This window comes from Choloepus didactylus, chromosome 1 (assembly GCF_015220235.1).
Source record: "Choloepus didactylus isolate mChoDid1 chromosome 1, mChoDid1.pri, whole genome shotgun sequence".
In the NCBI taxonomy this organism is placed as follows: domain Eukaryota; kingdom Metazoa; phylum Chordata; class Mammalia; order Pilosa; family Megalonychidae; genus Choloepus; species Choloepus didactylus.
The window spans coordinates 162,735,375-162,749,847 of record NC_051307.1 but is presented as its reverse complement, the minus strand read 5'-3'; the positions used below and the strand labels follow the sequence as shown (position 1 = coordinate 162,749,847).

At 42.7% G+C, this 14,473-nt stretch overlaps 1 protein-coding gene and 1 long non-coding RNA gene across 3 annotated transcripts in view; one reads left to right on the top strand and one right to left on the bottom strand.

Moving 5' to 3' along the window:
* LOC119540643 overlaps positions 1–10,047 on the bottom strand; it is a 61,343-nt gene extending 51,296 nt beyond the window's left edge. Inside the window, exon 1 of the long non-coding RNA XR_005218099.1 lies at positions 9,671–10,047. This is a non-coding gene — a long non-coding RNA (uncharacterized LOC119540643). The remainder of the gene's footprint in view (positions 1–9,670) is intronic.
* A 939-nt stretch (positions 10,048–10,986) lies between these two features.
* The window catches only part of LOC119540602 (serotransferrin-like), a 54,372-nt gene continuing 50,885 nt past the window's right edge, over positions 10,987–14,473 (top strand). The window contains exons 1-2 of one of the 2 annotated variants that reach the window (XM_037844658.1): positions 10,987–11,137; positions 13,221–13,393. In XM_037844658.1, coding sequence (XP_037700586.1) covers positions 11,095–11,137; positions 13,221–13,393 — 216 coding nt within the window. In that variant the 5' untranslated portion in view covers positions 10,987–11,094. The remainder of the gene's footprint in view (positions 11,138–13,220; positions 13,394–14,473) is intronic. The other variant, XM_037844655.1, reaches the window with a different exon arrangement.

The following is a 14,473-nucleotide window of genomic DNA, read 5'->3' as shown; positions in this document are numbered from 1 at the left end:
TGTTTAATTCTCCTTAAATTAACTTATAAATTCATTGTGATACTAATAAAAATAATACCATGCTTTTGTTTTTTTTGGAGCTAGGCAAATATGAAAGAATAAATGAGCAAGAGTAAATGAGAAAAAATAGTCAGGAAAACCATAAAAAAGAGGAACAGTTTACAAGAGCTAGCTTTAACAGATATTAAAGCATATTATAAAGCCTCAATAATTAAAACAGTATGGTATTGAGGAATGAATAATCAGATCAGCTAATGGAAAAGAATGGAAAAATCTAGACGTAGACTCAAGTATATATGAAAATTTAGTATTTGATAAAGGTGGCATCAGATCAGTGGGGAAAAAGTGAAATTTTGAATAAATATTAACAAAAAGATAAAGCTATAGCACAATGGTCATGCAATATTGTGAACATAATTAACAGCACTGAATTACATATTTGCATGTGGTTAAAAGGGGGAATTTTAGGTTGTATATATGTTATTAGAATAAACATTTTTTAAAAATCCACAGAACTCCACAACACAAACAGCAAACCCTAAGTTAAACCATGGACTATGTTAATACTACAATTATAAAAATATGCTTTCATCAATTCTAACATATGTTCCACACCAGTGCAAGGTGTAAATAACAGGATGGTACATGGGAGTCTGGTATTTTATGCACAATTGTTCTGTAACCCACAACTTCTCTAATAAAAAAAAAGAAAGAAAAGCTGTAGGAGTGAAATAGAGTGGCTATTTGAGATAGACAGTACCACAGAGCCCAGATATAATATTAGGTAATGTTTCTGGTGTAATGCTAGTCTAGTCTATGCCCACCTGTTCTTTAATCTGACTCCCCATGAAGCTGTAGTGTAAATGAAAGAAACGTACCACTAATGGTACAATTTCGGTATATTAGTTAGGGTTCTCTAGGGAAACAGAATTAACAAAAGATATCTATAAATATAAGATTTTATAAAAGTGTCTCACATAACTGTGCATATGTACGAGTCCAAATTCCGTGGGGCAGGCAGCAAACTGGCAACTCCAATGAGGATGTTCAATGAACTCTTCAGGAAACGAACCGGCAACTTTGATGAACTCCTCAGGAAACACTTTGCTGGTTTGCCAAAGAAGAAGTGAAGGTCCTCTATCCGTCTCACTTAAAAGTCTTCAACTGATTGGATTAAATCCAGCTGATTACATTCTCTCATTGTGGAAGACACACCCTTTGTTGATGAAATCAGTCACATCTGCATCCAACTGACTGATGATTTAATAACTCAGCCTTCAGTTTTATTAACCAGCCACAAATGTCCTTGCAGTAACAGTTAGGCTGGTGCTTGCTTGAACAGACACCTGGGTACCATCACCTGGCCAAGTTGACAAATGAACCTAACCATCACAATTGGTAGAAGAGTTCTGCTATAGAGAATTTCCCTGAAAGAGCTGATGAGGAGAGTGGAAAGAGTTTCCATGCTGCAGGGTGGCGGGGTAGAGAACAGAGCCCAGAGGTAAATGGACTGGACAAGCCCAGATGGGGCAGAGCCATTGACAGTGAGCAGAGCAAAACAGGCAAACAAAGTGAACACAAGAAAAGAATATAAAAACAGTTAAAGACATCAGTTCTGATTATGTGTGATAATTCCCCATTCCCAGAGATAGCTAGAAAAACTCGTTAATAAAGAGAATTGCAGAAATCGCCTGGATTTCCAAAACATTCTAGTAATAGCGTGAATTTTCATTAAGTCAGGGCACTGAGCTTTGGGATATTGTTATAATATGGCCAAACTGTACTCTCTCTGCTTGAGACTAGAGGGCAGATAAAGAACATGTTAACAAAATTTGCATTTTTATTCAGCTGTCTCCACACACACATTGACAAACTCTCCTAAAAATGTAGTTCACAGTGTCTGTATATTTTGTGGTTGAGCCATTCTCTTCAAATTTAGGACTCATTTGAGGGTGCTTTGACTGTAATTTGGGAAGAAGTCCTCTATAAATTTGCAGTGGTGGTATTTTGTTCTATAAGCTTCAGGCTTCTCTGAAGTCCATTTTGTGTATGAAGACACTTTGGGTTATATACTACTGATTTTAAGATTTGCCTATTACTGCCCAATGTGAGTGTTGAAAAATTCTTCCTAGCTCAGCTGGTAATAACTTTCCCATAGCTCTCAAACACACTATGCTAACGAAAAGAAACCAAACATAAAAGGATTATGTGATTCGATTTATATGAAGCATTCAGAATAGGTGAATCCATAGAGACAGAAAGCAGACCACTGGTTGCCAGGGGCAGGGGAGAGGAAAATGGGGGTTGATTGCTTAATGGGTAGGGGGTTTGCTTTGGGGGTGACGAAAATAACTTGGAACAGATAGAGGTGACAGTTGAATGTATTAACACCATTGAATTGTACTCTTTAAAATGGTTAATTGGTTAATTTTATGTTATGTAAATTTTACCACAATTAAAAACAACCACAACACAGAATCACTGGAAGGTAATCAGAAACTAATAAAGACGGTATATAGTGGATGGGAGGGAGAAAGAGTGGAGAAGCTAGAGACTGAACTGACTGCTCTGGGTATAGCTTTTCATATATTTTTGACTTTTGAATCATGCAAAAGTTTAACATAATTAAAAAATTAAACTAAAAAGCAATTCCTAAAAATTCAAAACAAACTGACACAAATGAACCTAGCCACAAATTACAGTGGTGGAATAAATGCACAGGGTGAGGTGGTTTGAAACTCTATGTACCCCAGAAAAGCATGTTCTTAAAGCTAATCCATTCCTGTGGGTGTAAACCTATAGTAAGTAAAACCTCTTGATGAGTTACTTCAGTAAAGGCATGACACAGGGTTGGTCTTAATCCTTTTATTAGTGGAGTCTTTTATAAATGAGATGGAGAGAGAGAAAGAGAGAGAGAGAGAAAGAGAGAGACAGCTAGCTATGGAAGCAAGAAGCTGAAGGTAACAAAACCCAGGAGAAAGGGGAGAGATCAGCAGATGCTGCCATGTGCCTCGCTATATGACAGAGGAGCCAAGGATCGCCAGCAGCCAGTCTTCAGGAAGAAAACATCACCTTGCTGATGCCTTGATTTGGACACTTTTTTCTCAGCCTCAAAACTGGAAGCTTGTAAGCTAATAAATTCCTGTTGTTAAAAGCCAACCCATTTTATGGTATCTGCTTTCAGCAGCCTAGCAAACTAAAACACAGGGGAAACAATGATTTCAAATGTCATTAAAACACTGTATTTTGACTGTGCATCTCTATTGGGATAAATTCCAAGGAAAAACAGAGTCCCAGAAAAGTCTTAATCTGCATTACTAGTAGCATCAGTATTAATATTTTGAAACTATCACATCTATTACAGAGTAAAGCCAATATACAATTATATTAATATCATTAGGAACTAAAATTTTCAAGTAAGAGAAAGAGATATAAGAATAAAATTTTAAAAAGTTAAGTAAAAGCCTGTCATCTTAAATTTGAATTATAAATATCAATATAACTTATAATTTACTTGCTTTTCTCTTCCTAAAGAATGTGTATTTCCTATCATTGTCCACTGAAGCAATGAGCAATATAAGCCCCAAATTTATGGTTTCTAAATACCATTTCCCATCCAAAGGAAGTAGAATTCCTTGAGAAAATGGCTGAATCCAAGGTTAGAGTAGGAAATGTACTAGATGGGCCTGCAGTATTTTGTTGTGCAGAAAGGAAGGGAGCTATGATTAATGCTGGGATTATATGAAAGGTACACAGGAGCCAACTTGATGGAGCTGCTACTAGTCAGAAAGGAGAAAATTAGATAACCAAAAAAGAATGGTTATTGAAATGAATTGGAACACATTAACTGTGTTCCAAATTAGTTCTTAAAAAGCAATGAGCAAAAAACTCATTGATTACTGTGGTGGTTTGAAACTGTACCCTGGAAAAGCACACTCTTAAAGCTAATCCATTCCTATGGGTATAAACCTATTGTAAGTAGGACCTTTTGATGAGATTGCTTCAGTTAAGGCATGGCCCAGGGTGGGTCTTAATCCTTCTATTGGAGTCCTTTATAAATGGGATGAATTACACAAACCCTGAAAGAGAAGGAAGAGACCAGCAGACGCCGCCATGTGCCTTGTCATGTGGCAGAGGAACCAAGGATTGCTAGCAGCTGGACTTCGGGAAGAAAGTATCACCTTAATTTGGACATTTCTACAGATTCTAACCGTAAGTGAATAAATTCCCATTGTTCAAGCCAAACTGTTTCATGGTATATTGCTTTCAGCAGCCTAGGAAGTTAAAAGTTACCGATGGAGGTTTCTAAGGCATTGATTCGTTATGCTGAAAATTGATAGGTAAAAGTATGGAACATTTATTCAGCCTTTACTCAATAAATTATATTTCACTAAATTAAATACTTGATGAGGAAAATTCCTCTTCATAGAAGAATTACATTCAATAAATGTGGAAAGAGGGATAGAATTAGAAAACAACCATTTTACAGTCCTAGATGAATTAATGGGCCAAGACAAAAATCATTAAAACCATTAGGAGATGGATAGAGTAAATAATGCTAGGACCAGGACACACTACCTCAACCTACCAACCAACCGTACCTCCAGTTTCAATAATGCAATAGAAAGATGCAACAGCATCTCTGAAATCAATTAGCCCACCAGGGAAATTGGAACATTGACCGGGTATTAGACAGTACATGGAATAATTATTAATTTTGATAGTTATAATAATAGCATTATGGTAAAAAAAATTCCTTACTTGTTATAGATGCATAGTTTTGTGGGTAAAATATGATGTCTGTTACTCTAGAAAAAAAAAGTGAGGAAGGGAGGATAGAAGGAATAAGACTGGAAAAATTGCTAGAGCTGGGTGAAAAGTGCATGAAACCTCACTACATATTTTCTATACCTTTGAGTATGTTTAAAATTTTTTTACATTATTTATATATATACACGTGTGTGTGTGTGTGTGTGTGTGTGTGTGTACACAAAGGGAGGAGGAAAAGAAGAAGAATCTGAAGAGGACCTTGCTCTGGTTTGCTAATGCTGCTGTTTTGTAAAATACCAGAAATGGACTGGCTTTTATAAAGGGGGGTAATTTGGTTACATAGTTACAGTCTTAAGGCCACAAAAATGTCCAAGGCATAAACATGAGTACACCTTCACTGAAGAGTGGCCAGTGGCGTCCGGAACACCTCTGTTGTCCGGGAAGGCACGTGGCTGGCTTCTTCCTTTGCTTGCAGGTTGTGTTTCAAAATGGCTTTCTCACAGGACATTTCTCTCTAGGGGTCTGCGAGTCTTCTCTTAGTTTCTCCCAGGCAAACTCTGGAGTAACAAAAGTCTACTTTCAATGGCTGTCTTAAAAATATCTCTGTTGGCTGCAGCATCTCTGAAGTCCTTCTGTTTCTGAGCTTTTATAGGGCTCCAGTAATTAAAACAAGACCCCAGCTGAGTGGGCTGGGCCACACCTCCATGGAAACAATCCTATCAACAGGTCACACCCTATGCAAAGGTGTTACTAGTCACATCTCCATGGAAACAATCAAAAGGTTCCAACCTAATCAACACTAATATGTCTGCCCTCACAAGACTGCATCCAAGAACATGGCATTTGAGGGGACACAATATATCCAAACTGGCACAGACCTTAAGCCATAGCTGTTAAAGACTTTGATTTATTCCTTGACACATATTGGAATGAACACCAGAACTAGATTGCATACCAGTTGTGATGGATGTACATCTATATTTCTTTATTCAGTCAACTATATATAATTTTCATTCCATATTTAGTCCAGTGTCAAGTTAAAGAAACATATCTAGGTAACTTTATTGATAATCAATCCCTGAATTGTCTGGACCTGAAAATCCTATTACAGATCTTGGTGCTCAGAGTTGGGCAGACAAGGTTAAAACAACCAAATACATTCTGTTCCCACCTTGGTATGCCTCACCTTACATGATCAACCTGATGTTTATTTTAGGCCTTTTGCATTTCCATATAAACTTCAGAATTATATTGTCACTATCCTCCAAAAAATAGAAAATGCTTGTTAGGAGTTTGAAAGTGCATTGAATTTATAAATCAGCTTCAGGAGACTTAACATCTTTATGATACTGGGTCTTCTTTTCCATATTTAGAGTATAGCCCTCTATTTACTTAGATTTTCTTCAGTTTCTTTTGATAATACTTTATAGTCTGTGGTGTAAAAGTTTTAGACATCTTGTGATAGATTTATTCCTAGGCATTTGTTATTTTTTATGCTATTTTAAATAGTATTTTTCAAGGGTTTTTTTCATTTTGTTTATAGGAATACAATGGATTTTTTATAATTACTTTGTATCAGCACACTTGCATAACTCATTTACTCTAATATTTATAGTTTCTTCAGGATTTTATACATATAAAATCATGTCATCTGTGAAAATGATGGTTTGATTTCCCTTTTAAATTTTTATACATTTTTATTTCTTTTCCTTGCCAGACTGAACTGGCAAGGACCTTGAGTAAAAAATGTTGAACAAAAATGATAATAATAGATATTATGTTTTATTCCTGATCTCAAAGGGAAAGTTTTCATTCAACATTCCACCACTAGGTGTGGTCAATTATGTGCTTTTTAATTTTATATGTAAACATATATTTACATGTATAAACATATGCATAGACATGTACATATGCAAATAAATATATACTCTATCAGACGAAGGAAATTTCCTAGTACAAATTTGCTAAGAGGTTTTATTATGAATTTCATAAATGTTGTTTGTCTTAGTTTTCCATAGCAGCTATGACAAATATTACACAATGGGCTGGGTTAAACAACAAGAACTTATCAGTTCATTGTTAGGGGACTAGAAGTTCAAAATCAAGATGTTGAACAGGCCATACTTTCCTCCCAGCATCAGTAGCATCCTGGTGACTGCAATCCCCCATCATACGGTGATCTCTCTCTTCTCTCCGGTTTCTTCTGACATCTGCCTTCTACTGGTTTCTGGCTTCTTCTGACTGCTTCTGAATTCCTTCTTTTTAAAAGGCATCCAGTCAGACTGATTAAGACCCATGCTGATTCAGTTTGGCCACACCTTAACCAATAATAATATCTTCAAAAGGTCCTACTTATCAATGGGTTCACACCACTAATAGAAAAGCTGAAAAAGACTTGAACATGTCCTTTGTGGTTATTCAATCACCAACACTGTTCCTGTACCTATTGAAAATGGTCACACAATTTTTCTCCTCTATACTGTTAATGTAGCCAGTTATACAGATTGATTTTCAAAAGATTACTAACTTGTATCCCTGGAATAAATCCAACTTGATAATTATTTCTTATCCTTTTAGATATTGCTGGATTCAACTGGATAATATTTTATTAGGATTTTTGCATCATGTTCATAAAATATATTTTCTGATAATTTTCCTTTATCATGATGGCCTTGTTGGTTTTTGCTCTCAAAGTACAATGGCCTCAAAAATTAGTAAAGTGTGTGTTCCGGTTTGCTAATGCTGCCCATTATGCAAAATACCAGAAATGGATCAGCTTTTATAAAGCGGGGTTATTTGGTTACAAAGTAACAGTCTTAAGGCCATAAAAGTGTCCAAGCAATGGTGTCAAAAAGTATACCTTCACCATATCAACGACATCCGGAAAACCTCTGTTAGCTGGGAAGGCATGTGGTTGGCATCTGCTTGCCCCCAGGTTGCATTTCAAACTGGCATTCTCCAAAATGTGTGTCTCAGCTGCAGCTCTCTGAAGTCCTTCTATTTCTGAGCTTTTACAGTGCTCCAGTAATTAAATCAAGACCCAAGCTGAATGGGTGGGGCCACACCTCCATGGAAACAATCCTATTAATAGGTCACACCCTAATCAAGGGTGTTACTAGTCACATCTCCATGGAAACATTCAATCAATAGGTTCCAACCTAATCAACATTAATATGTCTGCCCCCACAAGATTGCATCAAAGAACACGCTGTTTTGGGGGACATAATACATCCAAACCAGCACTGGCACCCCTTCTTCTTCTAGTCCCTGGAACAGTATAAGATTGTGTTATTGTGTAAGATTGGTATTAGTCTTCTTAAATATTTGGTAAAATTTATCAGTCAAGCTCTCTGACCCTGTAGCATTCTTCATCAGAACAATAATTTTTATGAATTTCCCTGCAAAGAAAGTGGAAACCTTGAGAATCTTCCATTATCCAGGCACTCCAGAGTGGGGAACAGAGAAGAAGAAGTGGTTTTGTGTGGCATGTCAAATTTTCCTAAATGGATCCTGTTCTTGGTTTCACTGCCTCCCCAACGTTCTCCCTGAGGCAGCAACTAAGGGTGTCTGATCTGATGAACATCAGTTCTCAGGCTGTCTCTCTGTACCTCCTGATAACCCAGGCTTGGGTATTTCAGAGGAGGAGGCCCTGGAGTCAGGCAGAGGACACCGAGGGTGAGGGAGTAAAAGACAGAGGAGGGGCTAGTTCAAGCAGACAGAGGCTCTTTGTTTGCTCTGCTTCTTTGTAAATTGGGCAACATTGGGAAACAACAAATATTGATTGAGAGGGCCATTGCCCCCTTCACAACCCCTCTAGTCAGCTTCCCCCAAACCTGCACGTACACATAAATTCAGCTCTTTCTACAAGAGGGCCAGCCCTGTGGCTGAAATTTTACAGTTTTATTCTGTTTATGGAGGAAGATTTGGGCCACGACTCCCAGTTACTCTGGAACTGGAGTCCTCGTAACAGCTCCCTTTCTGTGTCTCTCTCTCACATACAGTCTCTTCCTCCTCCTGCTCCCACCCATTTCTCTGTGTAAATAAAGAGAAGATCAATATTAAGGAGGCAGCTGTGGTCTAGAGCAGGTAGCAACCAGGTGCTTTGAGTTCAGGTTCCTGAACTCAGTGAACAAGGACCTGTCATTGTATCACAGTGACCAATCTGGAAAATGGGGTTGTTGGTCATCTCACATGCTATGCTTTGGACGAAGCCCCCAGAAAGACGCCTGATAAATGGAAGGGGCTGAAAACATGATACTGTCCTTCCAGCTGAACTTAATAAAGCCAATCCATGCCTGAAGTTCCCCTTTGGGGTGCTCAGACCTCTCACAGACTGACCAGGCCCTGGGCAGGCAGAAGCCCCAGACTGAGCACCTTGGGAGAAAGCACAGCACAGGAAGTGTCATGTCTGTCGCTCTCTCAATGTGACCCCAGAGAAGCCCCTCAGCTTCTGTGAGTCCTGGTTTCCTGGGGGGAGATGGTGTTCCTTGGTGAGTGGGTCCATACACTATGGAACCAGACTGTCTGATTTTGCATACTGCCTCTTCCTTCTACCAGCTGACCTTGCACAGGATAGTAACCACTCTGGGCCACCGTCTCCTCATCTCATCTGTAAAATGGGGTTATTAATGTACCTATCTCGAAGGGTTGTGGTAAGCCCTCAGTAAATTTCTTTGTAAGTGTTACCCATCATTAGCTATAAAATAGCGACAATGATTTTCCTGGCTCCAGAGTGTCTCTGGTGTGATATTAAACAATATAAGAGACAGCACTGCTATAAATGTTAAGGCCACCAAGGAAACAGAGCACTGAAATGTTAACCTCTTACCTCCACACCCCCCATATCATAAACAAATGCAGGCACAGTTGCATAGCCAGGGTTGAGCCCTCATGCACTCACCCAAAGCCTCTGAGTGATGGCAACACAGGGTTCTACTGCTGTCCTTCTCCTGAGCGAGAAACAAGGCCTAGGGTCTCTTTGCCCAGTAGAGATGACGTGGAAGCCAGTGTTCTTCTTGTCTTGTCTGAGCTTGTTCCAGATCCTGTGGAGCTGTGTACTTCCTTTCCAGCACCTGTCTTGGACTTTGGGTCAGGGGTCTCCACTGAGGGCAGGGCCTGGAGGTTACTGGTCTGGAGAGGGCTCAGCCGGGCTAGGGGTTACTCCTCCTACTGAGGGGCTCAGGCTGTGGGCCTGCCGCGGGGGAAATGGCCTCAGGAGAGGCTCTCCCTGTAGGTCCCAGGTGGGAGATCATCACCCACCTGCCTTCCCTGCCCTCTGCTGAGTTTCTCTGTGTTTGTGGCACCAGCTCAACATTTGACAACTTCCTTCCTACTTCCTGGCAGACACCAGAGCTCACTGGGCCCAAAGGCGGCACTGGATAAACATCAGCTGAAAGTGTGCATGCCTGCCTGCTTTGCAGAGTTACCACCCAGCCTTACCCGAATGCCCTGCACTTTCCCCCTCCATCCTCATGTCCCTACCACAAGGTCACGCATTTTAAGTCAGACCGTACCCGAGCTCTGGGTGCAGGGAGGCAGCAAAAATATGCTCTTCCTTTCAAAACTAGGTTGCCCATGGATCAAGCAGAAAGGGCCCATGAGATTAGCGGCAAGAAGACAGGGCAGCCAGGGCCACTCTTCCTCTCTGATGAGGCAGGGGTTGCTAAGACTGGAGATAGGGTGGGGGGGGGAAGGTGGAGGGGGACCTAGGAGGGATGGGCCATCACAGCCAAGAAGCAGGATTTCCAGGGTCTCTGGGGAGGAGGGAATGGCATTGAGCCTGACATCCTTGACCTTGAGCCCAGCCTTACTCTTCTCCATCATCCTCTTTCAGGAAGAACTTTATCAATCTCAGATCCCCGATTTTGACTGGCCTGGAATCTGGGGCAATTCCCTTCCCTTCTCCAGTCCTCAAAGTCTCCCTCGGTGGAAGGAGGAGATGGGACTAGAGGCACGTACCAGTTCTGGCATCCCGTGTTTGAGGAGCTGAACAGCCCCCGCCTCCGCCCTGCTTTGGCCACATTTCTGGCACAGAGCGAGCGGACAGGGAATAAAATGCTTTGTTTCCCTTCTAATCAGCATTTTGGTGGAGGAGTCCATCCGGCGGAGCGGTCCTAGAGCTCAGGAAATGAGGTGATCAGCAGGGGTGAGGAGAAAAGGACAGGGGGAGAGGCGATTAGGCAACCGGGTTGCGCAAACACATCGAGGTCAAAGATTGTGATCAGCCGGCACCCGGATCCGATAAAAGGGGCGCGAGGGAGTGAGGAGGCGGCGCAGAAGCGGGGTTCGTCTGTGCTCGCCGCTCCGCGCCGCAGACCCGGGAGGATGAAGCTCGCAGTCTGCGCCCTGCTGGCCTGCGGGGTGCTGGGTGAGTGGGGGGAAGGTCTGTAGACTCGCCAGCCCTGGGGCGCCCCTGCATCCCTGGAGCCCACCGAGCGATGCTTCGGACCCCCCCACCGCGCCTCCAAGGCTCTGCGTTCTGGCTGGAGCCCAAGTGCTCTCCATTCGCTATTCCCATCCCCGCGCCTCTTATCTCCTTTATCACTGTCTGTGGTACACAGCTCTCCCTTCGTGCTACTGCTATGAGTCTCTCATTCGCTTTTCACTGCTCCCCAGGCCACTGTGTCCTCCTCCTGCTGCTCCTTTCTGTCCTCTCTCCTCCTCCTTATCTTTTTTCTGTTCTCTGTCCTTCCCTTCCTTTTTCCTCACTCTCCCCTCTCCTTCATCCTTGTCCAAAAAAATCTTGCAGCAGCAGCTTACAATAGATTGGAGCAATTCTAATCACATTTTATCAAAACCTTTTGCTGCTGCCTCCTCAGTCAAGTCCAGACTCCTGAGCTTGGCAATCAAGGGCTGGCCCGACCCCAACTCCCCTTGGCATATAATCTCCCACGGGTGTCCTTGGCACTGAGAAAGCCCTGCTAAGGAGGCCTTGCCACTGAGTGGTTCAAATTTGGGATTTAGACATATCCTGGCACCATCAATGACTTGTTGTGTCCATCCCACTGGGTGTGCTGTTACTTTGTTCCTCAGGTTCCTGACCAGAGAGAGGGATAATAACAGCACCCATCTATGGGGTCAGATGAGGGTAAATGCCAGGTGCTAGTGGAGCATTTGCACACATGCCTGAAAGAGCCTGTCACTGGAGGTCCCCTCCCACCCGTCACCTCCTGAGATCACTGGGCTCTGTTCTCCTCCAACTTTCCTGTCATGCAGGGCACATTCATCACCCATCTTTGGAGCCTTCTGTGTTTAGATACTTGCCTCTCCTAATAAATTCACAAGAGACGGCCCCACTCAAAGGTCTGCACAAGGAGAATGCAAGACTGTGATCAAACTCCTGCCCCTAGGACCCAGGGAGGACAGTTTTGTGAGGTCTGCTACTGACTCCTATTGCCTCTTTGATTTGCCGTGGGCAGGGGTGAGGTAAAAGGGGGTCTGGGGCAGCCAGTCCTGGTGGGCCCCTCCTTACCCATCCTGGAGGACTGGTCTCTTCCTCTTCTGCTTTGTGCCCTGTGGCTCTTCATCAGAACCCTGAGCCAGCCCTGCTGTGAAGGGATTGGCCTACAGAGAGGGAGATGACAAGGGGCATGGAGACAGCAGCAATGCTCACATGATGGGCATGATGCTTCTGCAAACACATGGATTTTAATAGCAATAGGCATGGCTGGCTTTAGCTTTCTCTGTAAATGGCAGCCAAAAAGACTGGTGAAAATCGAGGGAGGGTTCAATGGAAACAGAAGACCATTGTATATGTAGAGTGTCTCGTTATTCCTGGAACAGAGGCTGACAGAGAACTCTTAAAAGCAAATATGTTATTTTTGCAAACACTTACTCCCAACTACTAACTGAGGACAGGGATAGAAACTTGGAATGCTGTCTTCTTTTGCTCCCTGGACTTCTCTCTGGTGATATCCCAATGAACAGAGCAGCAGACCAGGAGTCTGGGGTCCTGGTTTCTAAGCCTGGCTCAAGCCTTGGTAAAGCATGGATTCTCTGACCCCATTTCGCTCATCTCTAAAAGATGATTCCCACTGTGCTGGCTTCACAGAATTGTGGTGTTCAGCCAGCAAGTTGAGGTGGCTGGAAATGCCATGTGCACACTGAGACATGGTCAAGGGCAAGCCAAAAGCTATGAAGGTGAGGGAAGGAGGCAAAGGAGAATCTAGGGGACCAGCTTGTCGCCTGCAATTGATAGTTGATGAGGAAGCCAGCACTCCTCTGGCTGGCAGAGTGTGGTCAGTGGGAAAGTGGGAGGCTACTACGGTGCTTTACTCTTCGCCGCAGCCTCATATGCAGCGGAACTTGTGCCCTGTAGTGTTTATGGAATAGGAGGGGAAGAAGGATGGATCAGAGGGATGTGGCACCCGACAGAACCCTTCAGAGGGTGGTGCTGTCTCTCCCTCTAGCACAGGGAGTGGATCCCTTATACCTCCTGCTTTCTCCCCTAGGGCTATGCCTGGCTACCCCTGAGAAAACTGTGAAATGGTGCACCATATCAGATCATGAGGTCAAAAAGTGTAACAGTTTCCGTGACAACATGAAAAAAGTCCTTTCAGCGGATGGTCCCTTGCTCAGCTGCGTGAAGAGATCCTCCTACATTGATTGCATCAAGTCCATTGCGGTAAGACACTACTGCCCAGGAGGGTGGAAGAAACTCATACTTTCTCCTCTTTCTCCCCGTGTCATTTTTGAACAATTTTGTACTCATAAGTAGGTGGCTGATGTAGGGAACAGTCAATGCCTGCTGCTAATAAAATAGCTTCACAAATGGAAACAGGAGAGGGTCATCTTTAATGAATCTTAAAGCAGACACCAACCTACTCTGAAAGGTTACTATTTTGAGGCCCTATGTTCTCTGAACTCAGGAAGAAAATAAGGATGCCCGCTGTCAACATTTTATGTAACATTTCTTGGGAAGTTCTTGATACATTGTGGGGAAGGACGATGAGAGGACGCACCCAGGGAAGATGACTGAAGTGTCATGATTTCAGGTGATGGCCGATCCCTTTGTGTAACAAAACACGGTTCACTTATTCAACTTTGTTCCTGCATATCTGAACACATGTCAGACTCTGTGCTAGGCAATGGGTCTGCAGTGGGAATTGAAAGACATGTGGTCCTGCTCCTCGTGGAGTTTACAGTCTAGTTGGAGAGAAGAAAAACACACAGACCATCTGATTTTAGATTGTGTGGTGAATAGTGAAGGGGAAGGGCATGGTGCTCTGATGGAGACTCACGGAGGGAGCCTGCTTTGGCCTGGGTGGTCAGGGACAGCCTCTCTGAGAGGGAAGCAGTGAAGCTGAGTCCCAAGGCATGAGCAGGGGAAGGCCTTGCAGAAGCCACGGAGTAGTATACTCTGGGCATTGAACAATAGTGATGATGAAAAGGCCTGAGACCTGGGAGAGCTTGGCCTGTTTGAGGAGCTGGAGGGAAGTCAGGGTGACAGGAGCAAGTAATCAGCAGGAGACTGGAGGGAAAGGTGAGGTGGAAAGGTAGATACCAGCTGGAGCCTGTTTTACTTCAAGGAACTAGTGCTTTGCTTTAAAGAATTGACCCATCATTTTGCTTTTGTTGTTTGTGTATTTGTTTCATTGGCTCTCAGAGCCTAGAATGGCTTAATTCTAACCCTTGATTCCTGACATACTTTCACCTTTCATCCATGTATACGCCTCATTTATTTTTAAATATGTTAATAATATAA